The sequence below is a fragment of the Schistocerca nitens genome, chromosome 4 (genome assembly GCF_023898315.1).
Source record: "Schistocerca nitens isolate TAMUIC-IGC-003100 chromosome 4, iqSchNite1.1, whole genome shotgun sequence".
Classification (NCBI taxonomy): domain Eukaryota; kingdom Metazoa; phylum Arthropoda; class Insecta; order Orthoptera; family Acrididae; genus Schistocerca; species Schistocerca nitens.
The window spans coordinates 85,889,334-85,913,365 of NC_064617.1; the positions used below are offsets into that span (position 1 = coordinate 85,889,334).

General features: G+C 43.6%; 1 protein-coding gene across 4 annotated transcripts in view; it reads right to left on the reverse strand.

The window, feature by feature from the left end:
* Nucleotides 1–2,799: 2,799 nt before the first annotated feature.
* Nucleotides 2,800–24,032, reverse strand: part of LOC126251689 (protein scarlet-like) — a 327,742-nt gene continuing 306,509 nt past the window's right edge. For 3 of the 4 annotated variants that reach the window (XR_007545773.1, XR_007545771.1, XR_007545772.1), the window contains 2 exons: nucleotides 11,438–11,683; nucleotides 2,801–3,543 (listed from right to left, as the gene is read on the reverse strand). Coding sequence is in view for 1 of the 4 variants with exons in the window: in XM_049952276.1 (XP_049808233.1) it covers nucleotides 11,508–11,683 (176 nt within the window). In the remaining 3 variants the exon portion in view is untranslated. Of the gene's footprint in view, nucleotides 3,544–11,437; nucleotides 11,684–24,032 lie in introns of all 4 variants that reach the window. The other variant, XM_049952276.1, reaches the window with a different exon arrangement.

Consider the following 24,032-nt stretch of genomic DNA (forward strand, 5'->3'; position numbering starts at 1 on the left):
ATCTGCCAACGTTGCTCGAAAATGTCCCACTAGAAACGCGTCGACGTATGTGGTATCAGCATATGGTGCACGTGCACATTCCGCAATTACACTAGTCTGACCCTTGACAGGATGTTCAAAATGGTTCAAATGGCTCTGAGCACTATGAGACTTAACTTCTCAGGTCATCAGTCCCATAGAACTTAGAACTACTTAAACCTAACTAACCTAAGGACACCACATACATCCATGCCCGAGGCAGGATTCGAACCTGCGACCGTAGCAGTTCCGCGGTTCCGGACTGAAGCGCCTAGAACCGCACGGCCACCGCGGCCGGCACAGGATGTTCGACGGGCGTTTCACAGGACGTGGAGGACGCATAAATTGGCCAGCCCGTTATCCTGATCTTACACCTCTGGACTTCCTTCTGTGGGGTACGTTAAAGGATAATGTGTACCGTGATGTGCCTACAACCCCAGAGGATATGAAACAACGTATTGTGGCAGCCTGCGGCGACATAACACCAGATGTACTGCGGCGTGTACGACATTCATTACGCCAGAGATTGCAATTGTGTGCAGCAAATGATGGCCACCACATTGAACATCTATTGGCTTGACATGTCGGGACACACTCTATTCCACTCCGTAATTGAAAACAGAAACCACGTGTGTACGTGTACCTCATCCCTCATGGTAATGTACATGTGCGTCAGTGAAAAAGACCAATAAAAAGGTGTTAGCATATGGACGTAATGTGCTGTTCCAGTCTCTTCTGTACCTAAGGTCCATCACCGTTCCCTTTGGATCCCTACGTAATTCGGTGCTCTCCGATACACACGATCGAACAGCGGAGGAGTGGTACTCAAGCGTCGACTTTAGGTTACAATATCTCCGGATGTAGTTAATATTTTACAATGCAACAAACGGCGCTGATTACGTATTTGTTTATATGTTCAGATGTGCTAACAAAACTAACGGGGTTCCATTTAAAAAAACGTAGGTTTGTGTTAAAAAACATACTTCCGTGCGTTTTTTTATGGTTTGTATTAGCCAATTACACTAGCCCCTCTCCTCACGTTCGGTCTGTGGAATCGATTCGTCAGTATTTGATGTGGTTTACTAAATATATCCAGCGGTAATGTTAGGTGACTCACCCTGTATAAAAAAGACCATAATTTCAAAAGATACATTTCGTTCATTTTAGGATAGAAGGATACAGTATCACCACTGTATAAAATAACTACTTTATAAAAGTAAATAAGGCAGTTTTGTAACTAGTAGCGAGGAGACAATGTAATACTGTCTCTACACTCGTAAACAGTAGTTCTTTTTTTCAGTAAAAAGTATTGTAATCACATTGCTCATTCTGTCCATAGTTCCATAATTACATTAATGGAATCTATGTTCATAATAGTCGCTGACACAGCTTCTAGCATTCACATTCATTTGAAAACCAATTAACACAAAAATACGTCTTTCTTGATTTGAAACTGTTTGTGTATACAACAAATGAACACTGAACAGTGTCGCAACATGCAGGAAGGATAATGCAGAAGCTTCTGGAAAGCACTGGAGGGAGGTCGGATTCTGCACTTACCACACCCGATGTTGGGCGGTCATGGCTCAGGATTACTGCGTTGTTTCATGGAGTCCTACATATGATGCGTCGACCGTGTCATCTGTGTGAAAGACCGTGCTGCACATTATACGCGTCTCTGTTACGACTCCTCGTAAGCGTAAATGTAGTGTCACTTCGTTAATAGTAATATAATTGGAATAACTCACATCATTACGCAACTTGTTACAACATGGAGGCAGCTTCACGTTTCTTTAGATTTTTGCTATCTGTCACAACAACAGCAAAGGAATCGAACAAACTCTATGAGCAGCGTAAGATAATTCTATACTCACAAATGACCCTGGTCGTTCTACTACTCGTTGTGGTTTGAAGGACCTTAGGGCGCTCTTTTCTGCTGTACAATCATAATTTATGATAGTGTTTTGTATTCATTGTAACCAAAATGATTTGAGCTCTTTTTAGTGTCGTAAGTGTACACCGTGAATTTCATTTCTTGCTAGGTTTTAGTTGATAACAATAATCTACACCAGGGGCGCCCATATGATTACTTTAAATGATTATTCCAATGTACAAAATACTGAAATTCACGAAAAAAGTGTGTACTACTTGATAGTCAGCAATTAAGAAACCGATGGCTTTTATACAATGCACAAGCTATATAAAAATTCTAATTTGTTGTATTCGATACAGATATTTACATAAAATGCAAACAAGAACAAATTCTGTAGCTGATTCCAAAAACTGTCGTTGAAATTTACTTTTACATCTGTGACGCTACATAAAAAATGCATTTGAATCAATTAAAATTTAATGCCAAATTTATATCGTGATGCAGAAGCTACAACTGGACTGTGAAATTTTGGAAGTTCTGGAATACATTGTGATGGAAAATGAAGCTGCTCAAAACATCTACTACTTTTCGCAAATTGCAAGCTGTAGATTTCACTTGATTTGAGGAAACTTATTACTTGTTAAATCCTCCAAATTCTTCTCTTATATTCGCTCCCTATTCATGTGTAGGACATAAATGTCAACAAAATTAATTTCGGGAGCAGCTGAACCCGTGAATAACGATGTCACAGTCACTGAGCATTTGTATTGTCTGACAACAGATTATCCAGCAGATATGAATCTAAAAATTGGTTTTCTTTTCTTGCAGCGTGTCAGCTGAGTCACCGCCTGAAAGTTTGTGTCTCTTTTAAAGATGAAATGCTTCACCAAGACAGATGCTTAATTAATTGTATATTGCACTTCGGTGGGTTTGAAAGTGGTATCAACTGATACCTGGAACAGATTTATTTTATTTTATATTATAATGGCGTCATAAAATTACATACACGAAAATATAATGAATAATTAGGCTCACACTTTCTCCAAATCATTTCCCAAAAATTTCTTTAGCGCTGTATGAGACGAAAATCTCCATATGACTTACTTCTTAGTGGCAATAAATAACAGGCGCTGTATGAGACGAAAATCTCCATATAACTTACTTGTTAGTGGCAATAAATAACAGTCTCTTTTCTCTATAAAAATCTAACATTTCTTTCATCTACATGAAGCAGATATGTCAGAGTTGTATAGCTTAATACGTTACGCCGCAGTCGTATCTGTTGCATTTGGCTAAAATAGTTCATATTTAAACAAGTATGAACAGGAGTTAATAGAGAGATCAAATTCGTAATATTTCGTGGTACCTCACAAGCGTTTTTATACTAATACTCCTTTTATCGACGGGTGCCTCTGGTATTAAAGCTCAGAGCAACCATTGTCTGCAAGCATGGCAACAGTAAAGGAATGATCCCTCTTTGTTGGATGAGTACTCGGACCACAGCTCGAGATACCCCTGTCGTAGAATTTGGCACATATGTCACAGTCTGTAGTCGAAGACGGCGGTTCCAGACGCTGTCTTCTGCGTGGCAGACCACAACCGCGAGCAGTGTGGCAGCCACGAGAGGCGAAGCAGGAACGGTGCGTGTGAACCTGCGAACGTGAGCGTAAGAGTCAAATTGTTGCACATACACCGACTATTTGTAGGAATCATCACGCGTGTAATGTACTATTAACTATTGTTTACATTTTACTGTTTTATCCTCTAACTGTATTCCTTCTCCAACGCAATTTTTGTTGTCATATGCACGGAACTTTTCCGACGTTAAGGGCTATAACTATCGCTCCGTTTTCAACATATAACGTGTTATCATGGTTCAGCATGTAACGTGTTATTTTCATCCAGAGCACTGCGCAGCCCAACGTAGGTACGGTCGCTTAGCGACCGACGGCAGCCGCGTCCATGGTGACAATTATTGAACTATATCAAAATAACTTAAGTTAGTTACAAACTACATCTACATCTACATCCATACTCGGCAAGCCACCTGACAGTGTGTGGCGGAGGGTACCTTGAGTACCTTTATCCGTTCTCCCTTCTGTTCCTGTCTCGTGGTGTTCGTGGAAAGAAAGATCGTTGGTATGCTTCTGTGTGGGCTCCAATCTCTCTGATTTTATCCTCATGGTCTCTTCGCGAGATATATGAAGGAGGGAGCAATATACAGCTTGACTCCTCAGTGAAGGTATGTTATCGAATCTTGAACAAAAGCCCGTACCGAGCTACTGAGCGTCTCTCTTGCAGAGCCCTCCACTGGAGTTTATCTATCATGTCCGTAACGCTTTCGCGATTACTAAATGATCCTGTAACGAAGCGAGCTGCTCTCCGTTGGATCTTCTCTATCTCTTCTATCAATCCTATCTGGTACGATTCCAACACCGGTGAGCAGTATTGAAGCAGTGGGAGAACAAGTGTACTGTAACCTACTTCCTTTGTTTTCGGACTGCATCTCCTCAGGATTCTTCCAATGAATATGTGTCTGGCATCTGCTTTACCGACGATTAATTTTATATGGTCATACCATTTCAAATCACTCTTAATGCCTACTCCCAGATAATTTATGGAATTAACTGCTTCCAGTTGCTGACTTGCTATATTGTAGCGAAATGATAAAGGATCTTTCTTTCTATGTATTCGCAGCACATTACACTTGTCTACATTGAGATTCAATTGCCATTCCCTGCACCATGCGTCAATTCGTTGCAGATCCTCCTGCATTTCAGTAGAATTTTCCATTGTTACAACCTCTCGGTATACTTACATGAGGCATCACAACGTTTTACCAGGCAACGCTGGTCAACTGCTTTTTGTGTATGAGAAATCGGTTGGAAACTTTCCTCATGTCAGCACGTTGTAGGTGTCGCCACCGCCGCCAACCTTGAGTGAATGCTCTGAAAAGCTATTGTTGAAGTTGTGGTCCTCAGTCCTGAGACTGGTTTGATGCAGCTCTCCTTGCTATCATGTGCAAGCTTCTTCATCTCCCAGTACCTACTGCAGCCTACATCCTTCTGAATCTGCTTAGTTATTCATCTCTTGGTCTCCCTCTACGATTTTTACCCTCCACGCTGCCCTCCCATACTGAATTTGTGATCCATGGATGCCACAGAACATGTCCTACCAACCGATCCCACCTTCTTGTCAAGTTGTGCCACAAATGTCTCTTCTCCCCAATTCTGTTCAATACCTCCTCATTAGTTATGCAGTCTACCCATCTAATCTTCAGCATTCTTCTGTAGCACCACATTTCGAAAGCTTCTATACTCTTCTTGTGTTAACTATTAATCGTCCATATTTCACTTCCATACACGGCTACACTCCACACAAATACTTTTAGAAACGACTTCCTGACGTTTAAATCTATACTAGATGTTGACAGACTTCTCATCTTTAGAATCGCTTTCCTTGCCATTGCCAGACTACATTTTATATCCTCTCTACTTCGACCATCATCAGTTATTTTGCTCCCCAAATAGCAAAACACATTTACTACTTTAAGTGTCTCATTCCCTAATCTACTTCCCTCAGCATCACCCGATTTAATTCGACTACATCCCATTATCCTCGTTTTGTTTTTGTTGATGTTCATCTTATATCCTCCTTTCAAGACACTGTCCATTCCGTTCAACTGCTCTTCCAGGTCCTTTGCTGTCTCTGACAGAATTACAGTGTCATCGGCGAACTTCAAAGATTTTATGTCTTCTCCGTGGATTTTACTTCCTACTCCGAATTTTTCTTTTGTTTCCTTTACTGCCTGATCAATATACAGATTGAATAATATCGGGGATAGGCTACAACCCCGTCTCATTCCGTTCCCAACCACTGCTTCCCTTTCATGCCCCTCCACTCTTAAAACTGCCATCTGGTTTCTGTACAAATTGGAAATAGCCTTTCGCTCCCTGTATTTTACTCCTGTCATCTTCAGAATTTGAAAGAGAGTATTCCAGTCAACATTGTCAAAAGCTTTTTCTAAGTCTACAAATGCTAGGAACGTAGGTTTGCCTTTCCTTAATCTTTCTTCTAAGATAAGTCGTATGGTCAGTATTGCCTCACGTGTTCCAATATTTCTACGGAGTCCAAACTGATCTTCCCCGAGGTCGGCTACTACCAGTTTTTCCATTCGTCTGTAAAGAATCCATGTTAGTATTTTGCAGCTGTGACTTATTAAACTGATAGTTAGGTAATATTCACATCTGTCAACACCTGATTTCTTTGGGATTTGAATTATTGGTTCAAATGGCTCTGAGCACTGTGGGACTTAACTTCTGAGGTCATCAGTCCCCTAGAACTAAGAACTACTTAAACCTAACTAACCTAAGGATATCACACACATCCATACCCGTGGCAGGATTCGAACCTGCGACCGTAGCGGTCGCTCGGCTCCAGACTGTAGCGCCTAGAACCGCACGGCCACTACGGCCGGCATTTGAAATATTATATTCTTCTTGAAGTCTGAGAGTATTTCGCCTGTCTCATACATCTTGCTCACCAGCTGGTAGAGTTTTGTCAGGCCCGGCTTCCCCAAGGCTGTCAGTAGTTCTAATGGTATGTTGTCCACTCCTGGGGTCTTGTTTCGACTTAGGTCTTTCAGTGCTCTGTCAAACTCTTCACACAGTATCGTATCTCCTATTTCATCATCATGTACATCCTCTTCCATTTCCATAAAATTGTCCTAGAGGACATCGCCCTTGTGTAGACCCTCTATATACTCCTTCCACCTTTCTGTTTTCCCTTCTTTGTTTAGAACTGGATTTCTATCTGAGCTCTTGGTATTCATACAAGTAGTTCGCTTTTCTCCAAAGGTCTCTTTAATTTTCCTGTAGGCAGTATCTATCTTACCCCTAGTGAGATAAACCTCTACATCCTTATTTGTCCTCTAGCCATCCCTGCTTAGCCATTTTGCACTTTTTGTCGATATCATTTTAACGGCGTTTGTAGTCCTTTTTGCCTGCTTCATTTACTGCGTTTTTATATTTTCTCCTTTCATCAATTAAATTCAATATTTCTTCTGTTACCCAAGATTTTTCCACTAGCCCTCGTCTTTTTTACCTACTTCATCCTCTGCTGCCTTCACTACTTCATCCCTTAGAGCTACCCATTCTTCTTCTACTGTATTTCTTTCCCACATTCCTGTCAATTGTTCCCTTATGCTCTCCCTGAAATTCTGTACAACCTCTGGTTTAGTCAGTTTATCCAGGTCCCATCTCCTTAAATTCCCACATTTTTGCAGTTTCGACAGTTTTAGTCTACAGTTCATAACAAACAGATTGTGGTCAGAGTCCACATCTGCCCCTGGAAATGTCTTACAATTTAAAACCTGGTTCCTAAATCTCTGTCTTACCATTATATAATCTATCTGAAACCTTCTAGTATCTCCAGGGCTCTTCCATGTATACAACCTTCTTTCATTATTCTTGAACCAAGTGTTAGGTATGATTAAGCTATGCTATGTGCAAAATTCTGCCAGGCGGCTTCCTCTTTCATTTCTTCCCCCCAATCCATATTCACCTACTATGTTTCCCTCTCTCGCTTTTCCTGCTATCGAATTCGTCACCCATGACTATTAAATTTTTGTCTCCCTTCACTACCTGAATAATTTATCTCATCATACATTTCATCAATTTCTTCATCATCTGCAGAGATAGTTGGCATACAAACTTGTACTACTGTAGTAGGAGTGGGCTTCGTGTCTATCTTGGCCACAATAATGCGTTCACTATGCTGTTTGTAGTAGCTTACCCGCACTCATATTTTTTTATTCATTTTTAAACCTACTCCTGTATTACACCTATTTGATTTTGTATTTATAACCCTGTATGCACCTGACCAAAAGTGTCGTTCCTCCTGCCACCGAGCTTCACTAATTCCCACTATATCTAACTTTAACCTATCCATTTCCCTTTTTAAATTTTCTAACCTACCTGCCCGATTAAGGGCAAAAGCTAATCATTTGCATATCACAGCATCTTCTTCCTGTTGGTTAAATTTCGCGTCTGTAGCACGTCATCATCGTGGTGTAGCAATTTTAATGGCCAGTAGTGTAATATATGCTTTATCTACAGTATCTTATTATTTTTGTTTCCAAATGCCATTCTAAAGCAGAAGCGGGGCGTGAATGAGGCACCTGTCACACTAATGTGAAACATTTAACCTTGCCTACAGCGTCTCGTTATTTAATTTTGGCGCCGCTATTTCTGTAGCAACTGGTTCGTGTAACATCCTTGAGAAACGTATGGATTGTACTATGAATAGCGACCTATTGTAATCGAGCTTTCTGTAGATGACTTGAGTTTACATTTGTCAAGTTAGTTTTTCAGATTGTTGTGATGGATGCCACAGTATGTTTTAATGATGGAGTGACAAACCGACTACAGACCATGAGCAGACTAGGTGTCAAAATTGGGGACAACATGAAAAATGAGCTGCCACGAGTGGACAGGCATGATGTAGTTGAAACTGAAGAAACTGTTGAAAGTATAAAGGAGGCCAGAATGGCCAAGAAAAGACAGAAAACTAAAGAAGATGAAAGAATCAACAAGATGATGGGTTGGGTTGTTTAGGGGACGAGACCAGACAGCGAGGTCATCGGTCTCATCGGATTAGGGAAGGACGGGGAAGAAAGTAGGCCGTGCCCTTTCAAAGGAACCATCACGGCATTTGCCTGGAGCGATTTAGGGAAATCACGGAAAACCTAAATGAGGAAGGCCGGACGCGGGATTGAATCGTCGTCCTCCCGAATAAACAAAATTATGGAGTTGGAATGTTCTGAGAAATCATTGAGAAACAAATAACATCCAAGTCTTTAGTTTCAGTTTTTCGTAATGAACATTTTTGCATACGTAAGTATCATTATCCCATACAACATTAAAGCTACAGAAACATTTTGAATTAATAATAATGTAGTGCTTGCCTACACAGTGTACCACGTTATTCAAATGGTTCAAATGGCTCTGAGCACTATGGGACTTAACTTCTGAGGTCATCAGTCCCCCAGAACTTAGAACTACTTAAACCTAACTAACCTAAGGACATCACACCCATCCATGCCCGAGGCAGGATCACATTATTCAACCGTACTGAGTATTTTAGGCGGGAGATTGTCGTATGCTCTTAAATTATTCGGAGGAAAAACTGACCTTTAAAAACCTTTTTTTTTTAAATACACAAAACAACAAATCGGTAAATGTTCCTCTCCTACTATTTCAACAAGTTAATAATTAAAAGAATAAGATTTGTTTGAATAATGTTGAAGTACAGAGTTCCTAAAATAAAAATTGCACCTAATTTAGCGAGTAAGATAAAAATCAATAATGAATCCAATATGTATTCAACAGATTTTAATTTTGATCATACAATGTAAACTTTCACGGCCGGTATTGTCTTTACTTAAAACTTCCGGGCCGATAGGCCGTGGTCGAAGTATAAAACTGTCTCCTGACGTTTCGTCTCCGACTGCGGGAGACATCCTCGGAGGTAAAGCGGCGAACTGCGAAGAGAACTCGAGGAAGCGCTTATTATATAGGCAGTACAGAGGGCGCCACCAGAGACAATGTCATAGCCGACGCCACGTGATCGACTGTGGCGCCCTCTGTACTGCTTATATAATCAGCGCTTCCTCGAGTTCTCTCGGTTTGCGTGGTGGTCATTCCGCTGCTCGACTCGCTGCGACGCACTTCGCTACTGTCACCGCGCACGCAACGCCATGGCTGGGAAGCAGATTGCCGCCGCACTGGAAGCTCTCATCCACGCGATGGGGTTCAACGGCAGCCAGAGCGCAAGCGAACGCAGCAGAACAGCAAGAGCCTGCAGTGCTACAATTGTCAGCAGCTGGGGCATACTGCGCGCGAGTGCACGAACGCCGTCGCGTGCTTGAAGTGCGCGGCGGCTCACGACACCCGCTGTTGCACGAAGCCTCGTGGGGTGGCCAGCAGCTGCGGCGGGCCACACGCCGCCAACTCGCGTAGCTGCGGCTACCTTCGGGAATCATGACGTCTACCCGCTGTACCACGCCCTGCGGCGGCGTCAAGCGGCACGACGGCCGCCCCGCTCCCCCACTCCACCGCTCTGGCGAGGGGTGCGAGCCGCGCCGCCTTGAAGCCGCCACCGACCAAGCTATGGCCGGCTTCCAAGCCGCCTTTGCGGCCGAAAGGGCCACACTGAAGGAGGAGCTCGCAGCTGTGCATCGCCAGCTCCAGCAGCTGCGCGATGAGCTGCGGGCTATCAAGAAGAAGCCGCCAGTTCCCGCCGCCGCCGCCCCCCCCCCCCCCCCCCGTGAGTCGACCGGTGGGGGTCGATGCGGCCACGCAAACAACCGCCGCTCCGCCCCCTGCAGCAATGCAGATGGTGGCGCCTATGGAAACAGACGGTGTGACACCAGGGCCGCCCCCCACCGTGGTGGCAGCCGCAAGTAACAGTGCCGCGGCGCCGACCGACTCCTCCCACAACGATGAGTCAACAGTAAAGGAGGGTCTGTGCCTAGCACTCCCAGGAGTGCGTAGCGTGCAGACCTTCCTTAAGAAGATTGTGAAGTCACTAAAAGACGGGTCATACCCCTACTTCGACTATCCATACCCTTTCACTCCGCCCGACATACCTAAGCCTTCCCTCACGCACCGCCCATACCGCTTCGGTGATTTGCGGTGCATCTTCAATCGCGTGCTCACCAGGAAAGAGTTGGCCCTTATCAACTCGTACCCGATTTTTACGCCACGAGACTGGGATATCTTGTTCGGTGTCTCGGAACAATGGTTCAAGGCAGAGTCCCGTGCCGGTAGGATCAAGAAAACTCCCGAGGACCTTGAAATTGAAAGATTTGTCGCCGAGCAAAAGGCCCTATTACAGCAGCAGTAGCTAAACTACGAGGAAATTATGCGGAGTAGCGGAACCCATTGTAGAAAATACCGGCCAGCCACTTAGGCCGTTCCTTTTCCATTCTCTGACTGTCCCTCTCACTATTCTTTAATCTTTCTCTATTTAAAAAAAAAAAAAAAAACAGCACAAAGTCAAGCAATCATCCAGCCGCCATGACATCCCACACCAATCTTCATGTAAGAAGGAGAAGCGCCTTAGTTGCGCTAGTACTTCGCCAACTGCAGAGGGTACAACCCTCGGTCAAGTGCGTCTGCGTCTGCGAGTTCTCTTCGCAGTTCGCCGCTTTACCTCCGAGGATGTCTCCCGCAGTCGGAGACGAAACGTCAGGAGACAGTTTTATACTTCGACCACGGCCTATCAGCCCGGAAGTTTTAAGTGAAGAGATTTTAATTTTGTTTCACATACGGGTCACAATATGCTAATTCTTTTGATAAAGTTTCGTTTCAGTATCGATTATACATTTTGTGTCAAAGCGTTTCAAAATAGTGGTAAATACTACAGGCTATGACGTCCAGATCCGCTTAGATCCTCCCCCCTGGGATACCAGGACCAAAAATGCGATATGATGTTTACATTTTTTTGATATCTACGTTTAATGGCAACTAGATCTCTATTACATACCGATATTGTAACAGTGTAGCACTGACCGTCGTAGGCAGTCCGTTTTTCCACCAGTGCCTCAGCACGGCGGTCAGTTGGAACGGACGCGCACCCAGAGGCAGACGATGGCCAGCAGGTGGAAGCCGCCCCACAGCCCGGCCATGCACGCCAGGTCGCTGGAGAGGCGGTCCGCCGAGAAGTTGTACTTGTCCAGCACCTCGCGGCCCGAGCTGAGGCATGGCACGCCCTCCGGCGCTCCATCGCAAGCTGTTGGCAGCGCCCAAGATCAGCACTACACGTTTCATCAACTGTTTGCATCAGAATTTGAATTTCAGAAGAGTTGCTCTGTTGCTACTTAATGCTTTCAGTCATCACTTTTGCAAGTTTTTTATTAGAAAATAGCACTGGTTGGTATTTTTTGGTACCCACATAAGACATTTGACGGTGTGAATAGCAATATTTTCCTAATTAAACTGAAGTTTCAAGAAAATTTGGGGTGGCCAACAAATGGCTAACGAGCGCTATATGTATTCAACAGAATGCAGAAAAATGTACTTCATAATTCTTCCACTATTAGCAGGAGAGATTCTTATCCATGGGTGGAAATCATTTGCGTGGTGTTCCACAAAGTTCAGTGTTAAGTCCACCATTTTTTCTCGTACGTGTATGTAAACGATCTTCCAACAAGCAGAATTACCCATTGTTTTCAGATCAAAATCAATGCTAACATACATACATTAACAGAAGAAACGGAAGGTAGTGTTCTTAAAGCATTATTGAATAGTACTGCACTCACGATAAATGTGCCGTATGTTGAGCAGACAATATCTAGGGTGGTAACTTCAAATACTTAGATGTCGATATTTATGAAAATTTAAACTGGAAAAAATACATCTTCAAACTCCTAAAATAAAATCAGTAAGTGAATACATTTCGCGTATTTTCATTCAATAATAGCAAATACAATAATTATCTGGGTAACTTATGTTTCATTGCCCACGAAATGCTTTAAGAATAATATGTCATGTCCACCAACGATAATTTTGTGGATATCTGTTTGAGTTTGGAATTTTGGCTATTGCTCTGCGGTATACCTATTCACTTATATTTACCTTGTATACGGAAGCGACAGTGAGAGAAATAAAGGAAAGTCTCAGGGTGCCAGTTGTTTGCACGGACAGAATATCAGCAGGATACAATTCGATAGTGACGTAGGGGCGATGAACCGGGATTCAGCTGGGTGCGTAGTGACTAATTATATACAAAAAGGTAAAAATGTGAGGTATACTGTGCGATGGTGGTGGACTGGTGGACAGTTAAATGTTAGATTGAATCTGCAATAACAAGTAACAAATATGTAGTGACAAGATCTGCAAAAGGTAAATGATCGCTGTATAAGAAGACAGAAACGCGCTGTATGCCACGGAGCATAGAGGCTCCACGCAGTTCAGTACTGTCATTTGGGTTGCGTGCTCAGCAGGCGACAAGTAGCGCGACGACGGACGGCTAATGCCGTAGTTCCGGTCTGGTCTGCAGAGGGCTACACTTTTGCCGCCCAACACCAGTAACGTGGTCGTAAATAGAGAGTTGCTCTGTGGGCTTCACATTCCGACGAGAGATGGTCGACTGGTGAGTCAGACGTAGGGTCTAGGTGCTCAGCAGAAGCCGAACCTTCTAATTACGACGAGCGCCAATGGACACAAACCAGCAACTATTCTCGGCAGCTGCCGTACGCCCACCAGTTCATCGCGTCGCGACTGGACCTCGAAAAATTATTTGGAGTTGTTGACCAACTGGAGCTTAAAGTTTGATTCAGAGCGATGAATGTCAAATATTGTACTTGACGTCTCGTCTGTTCCAAACCAGCGTTACGATTGTACATAAGTGATTCCCCAATGAATAGTATCAGTGTTGACTCTGATCACTCAGTAGCTGTGTTAACTGTAGTAACCTTATAAGCCTTTGAAATGTTGTGTTACAGGTGACTGTCGAAGATCAGATGGAAAGAGCGAGTGAAGGTCGTGTACGCTCTTCAATGAGTGCACGAAAGACATAATAAGGAGGTAATGGTTGAAGATACAAAATGTTTGGGCACGTATAACGACGTGAGTCGTTGCCGAAAACTGTAGTTGAATGGATGGAGGAAGGAAGGAAAGAATTTCAGCAGGTTGTTTAGATATGAGTGTAAGGTGGGTTGTGGCATGATGTGGGATTCAGAGGTTATGCTGACATGAAGAGGATACATGCTAAGCGACAGCAGTAGAAATCTATGTCGAAGCAACCGTAGCGTTGATAAGCAAACCTACCACATATTTAATTGCGCAACAGGTCTACAACATGCATATCATATTTTGCTGATTAAGAGCAGCGGTCTACTATTCAGCAAGGGTCATTTATTTTAACACGTTTCTTGTAGGGCCATTTTCGCAGCAGCTGTGTGTAAATTTCAGTTGTTTTTGTTTCAAAGAAAATGCCTTTTTTGGGTGCTGCACAACGAAATTTTTATTTTTATTTATGCACCCAGACGCGTTTCGCCTTTCTTAGAAGGCATTTTCAGCGAGTGTCCTGAAATATTACATGGTTTGTCCATTTTTATACATAGGTTATGGTTTAACATCTAGGTTATAGATTTAAAAACAGTTCCTTAACTTTTTTATGAAATGGAAAGGTTCTTGCAGGTAACTTCTAATTTACTGAATCCAAGCAAACTGCTGTTTCTCCTCTGGCAACATCGTGGACATCTTACAGTTCACTTTCAGTTCACTGTTTGCGTCACACATCACTGTAATTGCCATCTTTTTAATACAGAGTTTCATTTGTTATTCTGTTACCAACATTCTCAGTTTTCTGCATTTAACTCTTTTATGAATGTGTGTGTGTGTGTGTGTGTGTGTGTGTGTGTGTGAATTAGAGAGGGAGAGAAATTTTTATAAAATAAAAATTATTTATTTTATTTTTATTACTATTTTCTATTCATTTATTTATTCTTAAAAATAATAATAATAATAACTCTTATTATTATATTTTCCTGTACTTACTTAGTAGAAGAATCAGATTGTAAACATTTTTTGGGATTTCTGTCTTCTATATGATCAATCAGTGTAAACAGTGAGTTGTTAGTCATATTTACTTGGTCATTTGGCAGTTGTTCCTTTTCAGCCTTTGTTTTGTATGTATGATAATTTGCCTGTAATGTTAGGAGATGCCGGTCGGGGTGGCCGAGCGGTTCTAGGCGCTACAGTCTGGAACCGCGCGATCGCTATGGTCGAAGGTTCGAATCCTGCCTCGGGCATGGATGTGTGTGATGTCCTTAGGTTAGTCAGGTTTAAGTAGTTCTAAGTTCTAGGGGACTGATGACCTCAGAAGTTAAGTCCCATACTGCTCAGAGCCATTTGAACCATTTTGTTAGGAGATGTCTTTCATTATTTATTCTAATTATTTTCAAATCATTTTCTCTTGTAGTAGGTTTGTGGTTATCTTTGTTCTTAGAAGAGGTGCAAAGTGATACCGAATACACTTGGAAGAGTTTATGGGTTGATCCAAGTTGGAGCAGATTCTACAGGGCGTTAGTTGAAACGGTTCTGAATGTTATTCTGAAAGGTTTCAAATGTTTTAATATTTGTAAGAGTAACAAAACGTTCTGCCTGAAACCAGCACCTAGCAGAACACTAATCTGGCGTGTGGCACACCGTCCTAGTATACACGTTCCACATTTATGTACTGTGTGACCTTAATTAAATCATCAAACGTTTTATAAGCAACAAATAAGTTTCAAAAATTTTCACATATAAGTACCTATAGAAACACTTGATTCTACAGAGTAAAAGGGTTGGACAAAAATATGGAAATTACGCGAGAGATACATGCTTGAATATAAATACAGACGCTAACCAAGGCTGCGTGTTGCGCTCTGTAATTGACCACGAACGTCACATGTGCAATGCCCTCAATACTTTTCAAGAGACACTCGTGGTCAGAACAGCAATATGCGTAGGTTAGAGTGTGTTAGTTATTCGGAAAGTAGGGAACGATCGGTCGCGAAATGGAAACCACAGTGAAAATCCGATGGGGTTTTGCACAGATGTGTTGGGCAGTGTCTCTGGTATGCCCGTAGATTGCGTTACGTCGTTCTTTTTAGTTCTGAGCACATAAAGATACTTACAACAATAGTGTGTCCCACCAAGTACGAGGGCCTGGTGAGAAATTTCGCCTAAAGCTATGCAGTCAACATTACATAACTGTCGTGCGGTTTCTTCTTCAAGACAATTCTCAGCCGCATTCTGCAGGGGCAATAAAGATGCTCCTACATCGTTTTGAGCCGGAAATGTTTGACTACCCACAATACAGCCAGTAATTGTCTCCCTTGGAGTTTCATCTCTGCTCACGTGAACCGCTGGTTGTGAAGACAACAATTTGGTACAAACAACGAGCTGTAGGCCAACGGAGAGAATTGGCGGAAAGCACTGGCGGCTGCCTTCTATAACGAGGGTACTGGAAAGTTGGTACAACGCTATGACAAACGTCTAAGTCGGATCGGCGACTATGGAGGTAAGTAGCTGAAAGTTGTAGCTAACTGTTGCAAATAAAACAGTTTTCATTTTCACTGTGGTTTCCATTTCGCGACCTATCACTCCTTACTTTCCGAATAGCCCTCGTAGAGCTTGGGCAAATCGTTCTTGCTCACAAGGTGGGTCTTCCGTAACCAAGGAAGTCGAAGTGTTGGATGTTTCAAGAGTCTCGGTATCGGAGATTTATACCACATACAGGAAAAGCGTAAAAATATCATCTGCTAAGTCACAACGTGGACGAGAGTGCGTCTTGTCTGATGGTGACACAAGATCATTGAAGGTCATTGTGAGTAAATTATAAATGGATTACACCTGCAGAAGTCACTGCAGAACTCCATGTCGTACTCACAAACCCTGTCAGCGCCAAAGAAACACGAAGGAAGCTCCGAAAGGACGGAATTCCAGGGCGAGGTGGAATTCCAAACCATTCATCAGCGGCGCAATGCCCGTGACGTTGTGCCGAGGCCACGAAGAAATGGGAGAATCTCATTTGATCGGATGAGTGTGTTCCATACTGTTTCCAACTTCCGCCTGAGTTTAAGTCCCAAGAGTGAAACATGGCAGGGGTTCGGTGATTATTCGGGCAGCCATGTCATGGTATTCCATGGGCGCCACGGTTACTCTGGAGACAGGATTGCTACGAAGGATTACGCGAAAATTTTGGTTGATGAGGTCCATCGCATGGTACAATGTGAACCGTGTGCGGCTCGTGTTCGTACCGTTTATTGTTTAACATCTTCTCTTTGCGGTGCTGCCGTCTCATTTCTTATTCGATTTACTGGCGCCACTAAGTTGCTGGTTTGCTTGAGTGGCAGCAGCGACGCTTATCGATAAGTGCACTGTCGTACTATCTCTGGAGCGACAGCTAGTATTTCCGGATCGTCCTCTGGCGGAGTTGAGTGGGGACGCAGCGCCAGTGACCGCTGCCGACACACATGTACTGCCCGACAGAAGGAGCCTGGAGCGGGAACGACCGTTGGTTGGTCGGTCGGTCGGTCGCCTCATCGGACGACTTGTTTTTGGTCTTTTGCCGTTTCTGGGCCTCGTCGGTTGATCATCTTGCCGGTCGTGGGTCGGTTCCTTCCTTGTGCAGAGATGTCGGGTGGCCAATGGGGAAGTGTTACCTCTGCATGGTTGGGTCCGAGCCAGTGTGCCAGGGTCGCCGTGTCTCCGAATTCCGAACGGACATCAAGGGAGTCGGGATGGACCTGCAGTGAGCTCCGGATAGCCATGACTTGGCCGACCGTTGCCGGAACACACACAACTTGAGTGGGGACGACCTTGGTTTGTCGTACGGACGGTCGTCTCATCGGACGACGTGTATTTAATGAACAAAGTAAGAGCATATGGACTATCAGACCAATTGTGTGATTGGATTGAAGAGTTCCTAGATAACAAAAAGCAGCATGTCGTTCTCAATGGAGAGAAGTCTTCCGAAGTAAGAGTGATTTCAGGTGTGCCGCAGGGGAGTGTCGTAGGAGCGTTGCTATTGACCTTGTGGATGACATCGGAAGTTCACTGAGGCCTTTTGCGGATGATGCTGTGGTATATCGAGAGGTTGTAACAATGGAAAATTGTACTGAAATGCAGGCTCTGCAGCGAATTGACGCATGGTGCAGGGAACGGCAATTGAATCTCAATGTAGACAAGTGTAACGTGCTGCGAATACATAGAAAGAAAGATCCCTTATCATTTAGCTACAATATACCAGGTCAGCAACTGGAAGCAGTTAATTCCATAAATTATCTGGGAGTACGCATTAGGAGTGATTTAAAATGGAATGATCATATAAAGTTGATCGTCGGTAAAGCAGATGCCAGACTGAGATTCATTGGACGAATCCTAAGGAAATGCAATCCGAAAACAAAGGAAGTAGGTTACAGTACGCTTGTTCGCCCGCTGCTTGAATACTGCTCAGCAGTGTGGGATCAGTACCATATAGGGTTGATAGAAGAGATAGAGAAGATCCAACGGAGAGCAGCGCGCTTCGTTACAGGATCATTTAGTAATCGCGAAAGTGTTACCGAGATGATAGATAAACTCCAGTGGAAGACTTTGTAGGAGAGACGCTCAGTAGCTCGGTACGGGCTTCTGTTGAAGTTTCGAGAACATACCTTCACCGAAGAGTCAAGCAGTATATTGCTCCCTCCTACGTATATCTCGCGAAGAGACCATGAGGATAAAATCAGAGAGATTAGAGCCCACACAGAGGCATACAGACAATCCTTCTTTCCACGAACAATACGAGACTGGAATAGAAGGGAGAACCTATAGAGGTACTCAAGGTACCCTCCGCCACACACCGTCAGGTGGCTTGCGGAGTATGGATGTAGATGTAGATGTATTTAGTCGCCGACCGCTTATGGAAACTCAGTGTGTGTCGACTTGTGATTTCTCCTTGTTGTTCCACAGTGATTGGTTTTCGGATTGTCGGAGTCCTTGGTCCAAGTGTTGACGTGGAACTGTGTGTAGCTTCTGTGATTTGCACTGAGAAGTTATGAATGCTGTCTGCGTAGTGGAGTAGGCAGTCGGTCCGTTGGGACGGAGGAGCGAGTGTGTGTTTCTTCGCCGTGTGGATGCTGTCCGGCACGACGTGTAGTTCGACAGCCTTCGGTGTTGTTCATATTTTTGAGTGGTTATTGTCCCTTGGCGGTACTTAAACGGCAATTTTGAAGACGTAGTGCTGCTTTTATCTTCGTCCTCGCTGATATTTTCCGTTGTCGTGCCGTTGGTCGGGCGGAAGGGGTTTGGTTAGGTTGTTGGCCTCCTTCAGCCGTCCCTGGGTCGGGTTGCCGTCCGATTATTTAATCTGGCTTTTGGCTGCCTGTCTCACCTACACTTACGGGAGTTACCTCCTCAGACCGACCCTTCGACCACTTCTGAGCACCGCTGTTCTGTCGTTGTTAGATCGTGATTTTCTTCTAGTCTCAAGTTCTGTGCGAGGCCTTGAGCCGTATATTAATTTAGTTTGTTTTAATGTTAAGATGAGGCCTTCAGCTGTCTTAAATTAAAACTTTGAAAATTCTTGCTTAAACTAATTTTTTTGAAAAAAAAGGAGATTTTTCCTATTGGAAATCATTATTATCCAGGCCTTAAGCCTTGAGTTGTTTTATGTTCAGTATGTGGCCTTCAGCCGAGTTGTTATGTAAACTTTTGTAACTAACAAGGGGAGGCCGCCAATTGTGAAATTCAGATTGGATTCATACTGCGCATAATAAAAGCTCATGGCCAGAGCTGTAATGTGGCAAAGCACCAAGATGCACTTCTCAGCCGTTGTCGAGAAAATTGACAGTTAAAAGAAACCGTTGCGGTGAAATACTCTCTACGATTAATAGTTCTTTACAGCGTCGTGGCGCAGCGGTAAGCGCTCGGGTTCGTAATTCGAAGGTCTCCGGATCGAATCTCGCGCCGTGCAACTTTTTTTTTAGTATTTGTTTTTTTGTAATTCAAATATATATATATATATATATATATATATATATATATATATATATATATATATATATATATATATATATAATTCCCGGCAATCAGTTGCAACAATTATGCATATAATAAGTTGTTGAAAGTCGTTTGTCGTGGAAAAACTGGCGACTTCGAACACCATTATGTTTTCCGCAAACAAAGTTGTATTTCACAAATGTTATTAATTGTCTTCATAATGTTAACCACCTATAGTTAACGGAAGACGTAGAAACGATATTCCGAAACGAATACGTATAGCGTAAGTCAAACGTTCGAATTAGAATAGACCCCACGAACACAAATTTGCTGTGGCAGGTATGAAATATAAACTCCGTTACTCGCTCGATACACTTGAAGGGCAGATGTTGAATGGGTCGAAACGAGCCGCCGCATAACAGCGTAGTTGCCTGCTAACTTCCAAAGAAGGTAGATGCGGTCCCTAGCGCAACTTATATCGTCGGAAATCAGTGCGGACGGCAGAGCTTTGGTACACCCTGTTAAAAAACGGAAAAATGGAGGCGGTACAATTGGAGAGCGATCCGCCTTCACCAACATGCATAAGCAATTCATTAATAGTTTATATATATATATTTGAATTACAAAAAACTAATAACAAAAAAAATTGCATGGCGCGAGATTCGATGCGGGGACCTTCGGATTACGAACCCGAGCGCTTACCGCTGCGCCACGGCGCTGTAGAAAATTATTAATCGTAGAGAGTATTTCACCGCAACGGTTTCTTTTAACTGTCGATTTTCTCGACAACGGCTGAGAAGTGCATCTTGGTGCTTTGCCACATTAGACATCTGGCCATGAGCTTTTATTATGCGCAGTATGAATCGAATATGAATTTCACAATTGGCGGCCTCCCCTTGTATGGCCTTCAGCTGTGTGTATTCCTCAGGGAAATTTTAATAACTTGTGTTCGGGCCTTCAGCTGATTGTCTTTGAATGCTTTTAAGCGCATGTGTGATTAAGCGTTTTAGGAAAATAAAGTTTGTATGCTTTGTGCAACACACAGTAACTGATTTTGGCCCCTTTCCACAATAATAACCTGATCCGCTCTGTCCAGCGAAATCAGATGTCACAATGTTTCCCAGCGGTGACGCTGTGTTCAATGACGGCAGGGTCCCTGTTTACACTGTTCAAATCGTGCGGGACTGAATTTCTGAGTACGACGATTAATCGCACATCTGTGCTGGCCACACGGTAAGCAGAACTCCATATTATTGAGCCCTTTTGGTCAAGTGTGGAGTGCGTGACCGCCATCCACCTCCATTATCGTAACGGGAAGTTGGCACTATTTTTCAAGGGGAATGGTATAAGATTCCCTTGAAAACCTTATGGGACCAGTACTTATCCTTTCTGAGACGACTGGAAGCGGTTTTGAAAACCATAGGGTTTCAAATGGCTCTCAGCACTATGGGACTTAACATCTATGGTCATCAGTCCCATTGGGTTTCCTACAGCGAATTAGGTAGGGCATGTGTACCGTGTTTTTGGTGGTTCCGTACTTTTGCCCACCCCGTTTACTTTTATTGCAGATTTTCTTTGATAGTTAATAACGCATTTGCAAGGCTGTAACAGAAAATGTGACAACAGTCGTTGACCTGTTGTTGTTATATTTGCTTACAGTGTGCTTTCGTATTCCTTGGGTGCACTGCGGCTTGTAAAATGTTCAAATGTGTGTGAAATCTTATGGGACTTAACTGCTAAGGTCATCAGTCCCTAAGCTTACACACTACTTAAACTAAATTATCCTAAGGACAAACACACACACACCCATGCCCGAGGGAGTACTCGAACCTCCGCCGGGATGAGCCGCACAGTCCAGGACTGCAGCGCCCTAGACCGCTCGGCTAATCCCGCACGGCTGCGGCTTGTAGATCAGTTATTTCTGTCAGTCCAAAAAGTTGGTCGTGAGTGGACCATGGGATTTACCAATGCAGGAAGAGCCGACGTGCTTGTGGTGTATGGAGAGTGTACGAAGAACGCAGTTCGTTCTTGTACTGTGTACGCGGCAAGATGTCCCAATATAAATGAACCATCTCGGCAGTTATTTATCAACCTCTTCAAGAACATACGCGAAAGTAGTAGTGTAGCACTTAGACAACGTAACAGGAGGAACAAGTGACGACAGAAGAGGGGGAAATTAACGTTCTTGCTGCTGTTACTGTTGATCCGCACGTTAGCTCCCGTGCAATCGCACGAGGAAGTGGCATGAGTCAGGCAACTGTCTACGCATTCTCCATCGACATAGGTTCCATTTCTGTCGTTATTGCATCTCTCTCCATCAAGAGCTGCATGGATTATGACAATCCTGTACTTGGACATTACTACAGGATACTCCAGATGTATCAATGTATCTCATTTAGTCATGGAGCCACATATACCAATCATAGCCAGGTATGCCGCCGAAACATGCACTACTGGTCTGTTGACAATGCCCGTTGCCGTCGTCAGGTGGAACATCAGAGCCATGGAGTGGTGCACAATCAACTCATAGACCCGTTTTTCATAGACGGAACACCGAACGTGCACAAGTATTGCAGCCTCCTAACAGACCATCTTCCACAGATGCTAGAAGACGTTCCTCTGCAGTCTAGGAGAAACCTGTGATACCAACGTGATGGCTGTCCAACTCACAGTGCCACAAGGATGTAATGACACATTCCTATGCAGAGACATACAATATCTTAAAAGCTGCGCCAAAGATAAATTGAGAGGCATGTTATATTATAATCTTTGTAAAGTTCACATTGGATTCTCTTTTGTTTGATACTCCAAGGAGCTAAGGGACACTTTCGATTATTGCCTTGTGGAGGATGGACGTGATTTTTGGACTGTGCGGAAAGGCAGCCATGTAGTTAGTAATTATGGTTTGTGCGACGAGCACAGCAAGTCTTATTGTGTTGTGAATAAAAAATAGTTAAAAGTATCGAAGTGTTACGAAAATTATTTATAGCGACGTAGCATTGGATTCCTTGGTTTCCACCGTCTTTGTGAAGTGAACCGATGCCGACTCATGATGGTACACACGGTCAACAAAGAGAAGAACATCGATGGCGACTAATGAATTAATATTGTGGCAGAAGGACTAATTCTACGTCTAAGGTGAGAACTCTGATTAAATCAACAATGATGTGGAAATAAAAATGTAAAATGTTTTTTATTTATTTCGCCACAAGGACCATAGTATTTCTTCACAAATTGTTTCCAAAACGATGGATTGTATGCAGAGGACCTATAACTTGGCCGGCCAGTTCGCCGGATTTGACGCCTGTAGACTTTTCTCTGTGGCGAAAGTTAAAAGAGTCTGTCTAAAAGAACATACCAATTACATGCGATGATATGCAACGACGAGTTACTGCAACCTGCTGGGACGTGTCCGCTAAAATGCTAGCACGTGTGCAGACTGGAAGCATGTATTACCGCTGGCGGTGGTCATTTTGAACACAACATATGATGGTCAATTGTCTTGTTACTGGTCAGAATCAACACAACTAGCTTATGCACTTTTGTTGTTCTTTGCAAGGATGAGCCAGATAGTAGCCCGATAGTAGGGGATTTATTTTACTTCTTATTCAATTTCAAAAGTCACTTTCTTCTCAAGCCGTAGCCAGCAGCGTCGGATGCCTGTAATTTTTCCATCCCACCGTCTGGCAACAGCAAGTCAGCAAGCATCTCGATCACGTGCTTCCCCCGTGCGCTGACAAAGTAACGCCGTCTATGCGACGCTGACCAGGCCACGCTCTGGAAATTTCCATGCTGCCCCCACGGGTTCCTCGACTTCTGACCAATCAGGGCGGAGGAAGCCGCGTGGCCGTGTTGGATGTACCCAGCCGCCCGCCACTGCGGCTCTGTCTCTCAATTGCGCGCCCTGTAGCAGTCAACATCTCCTGCCCTTCCCGGTGCTGCGGCGCCACGGACTTTGTCTTTCCAGACACCGCTTTTCCTTAACTATGCCAACTATGGTTCGCCCCTGACTAGGCTCTGGCTCACTCTCACCTCCCTAGGCCTGCCTATGGGACCCTTTAGAAGGCAAAAGTGGCCAATAAAAGCCATAATACTTAAAATCTTCCTAATGGTTCGTTCACGCCCACCGCCTTCCAATCAGGCTGTCTTACATCTTTAATGTGTGGTACCACAGGTACTGTACAAGTGTTGGTGTGGAAACTTTTCAAAGTACGATATCTCGTAAACGACTCGCACTAGAATCCAGCAACAAACAGACTTTATAATTTACCTTACTTATAGTTTGTTAATATCAATAGAAGCGAGACAGGGTTGTAGCCTCTCCCCGATGTTATTCAATTTGTATATTGAGCAAGCAGTAAAGGAAACAAAAGAAAAATTACGAGTAGGTATTAAAATCCATGGAGAAGAAATAAAAACTTTGAAGTTCACCGATGACATTGTAATTCTGTCAGAGACAGCAAAGGACTTGGAAGAGCAGTTGAACGGAATGGACAGTGTCTTGAAAGGAGGATATAAGATGAACATCAACAAAAGAAAAACGAGGATAATGGAATGTAGTCGAATTAAATCGGGTGATGCTGAGGGAATTAGATAAGGAAATGAGA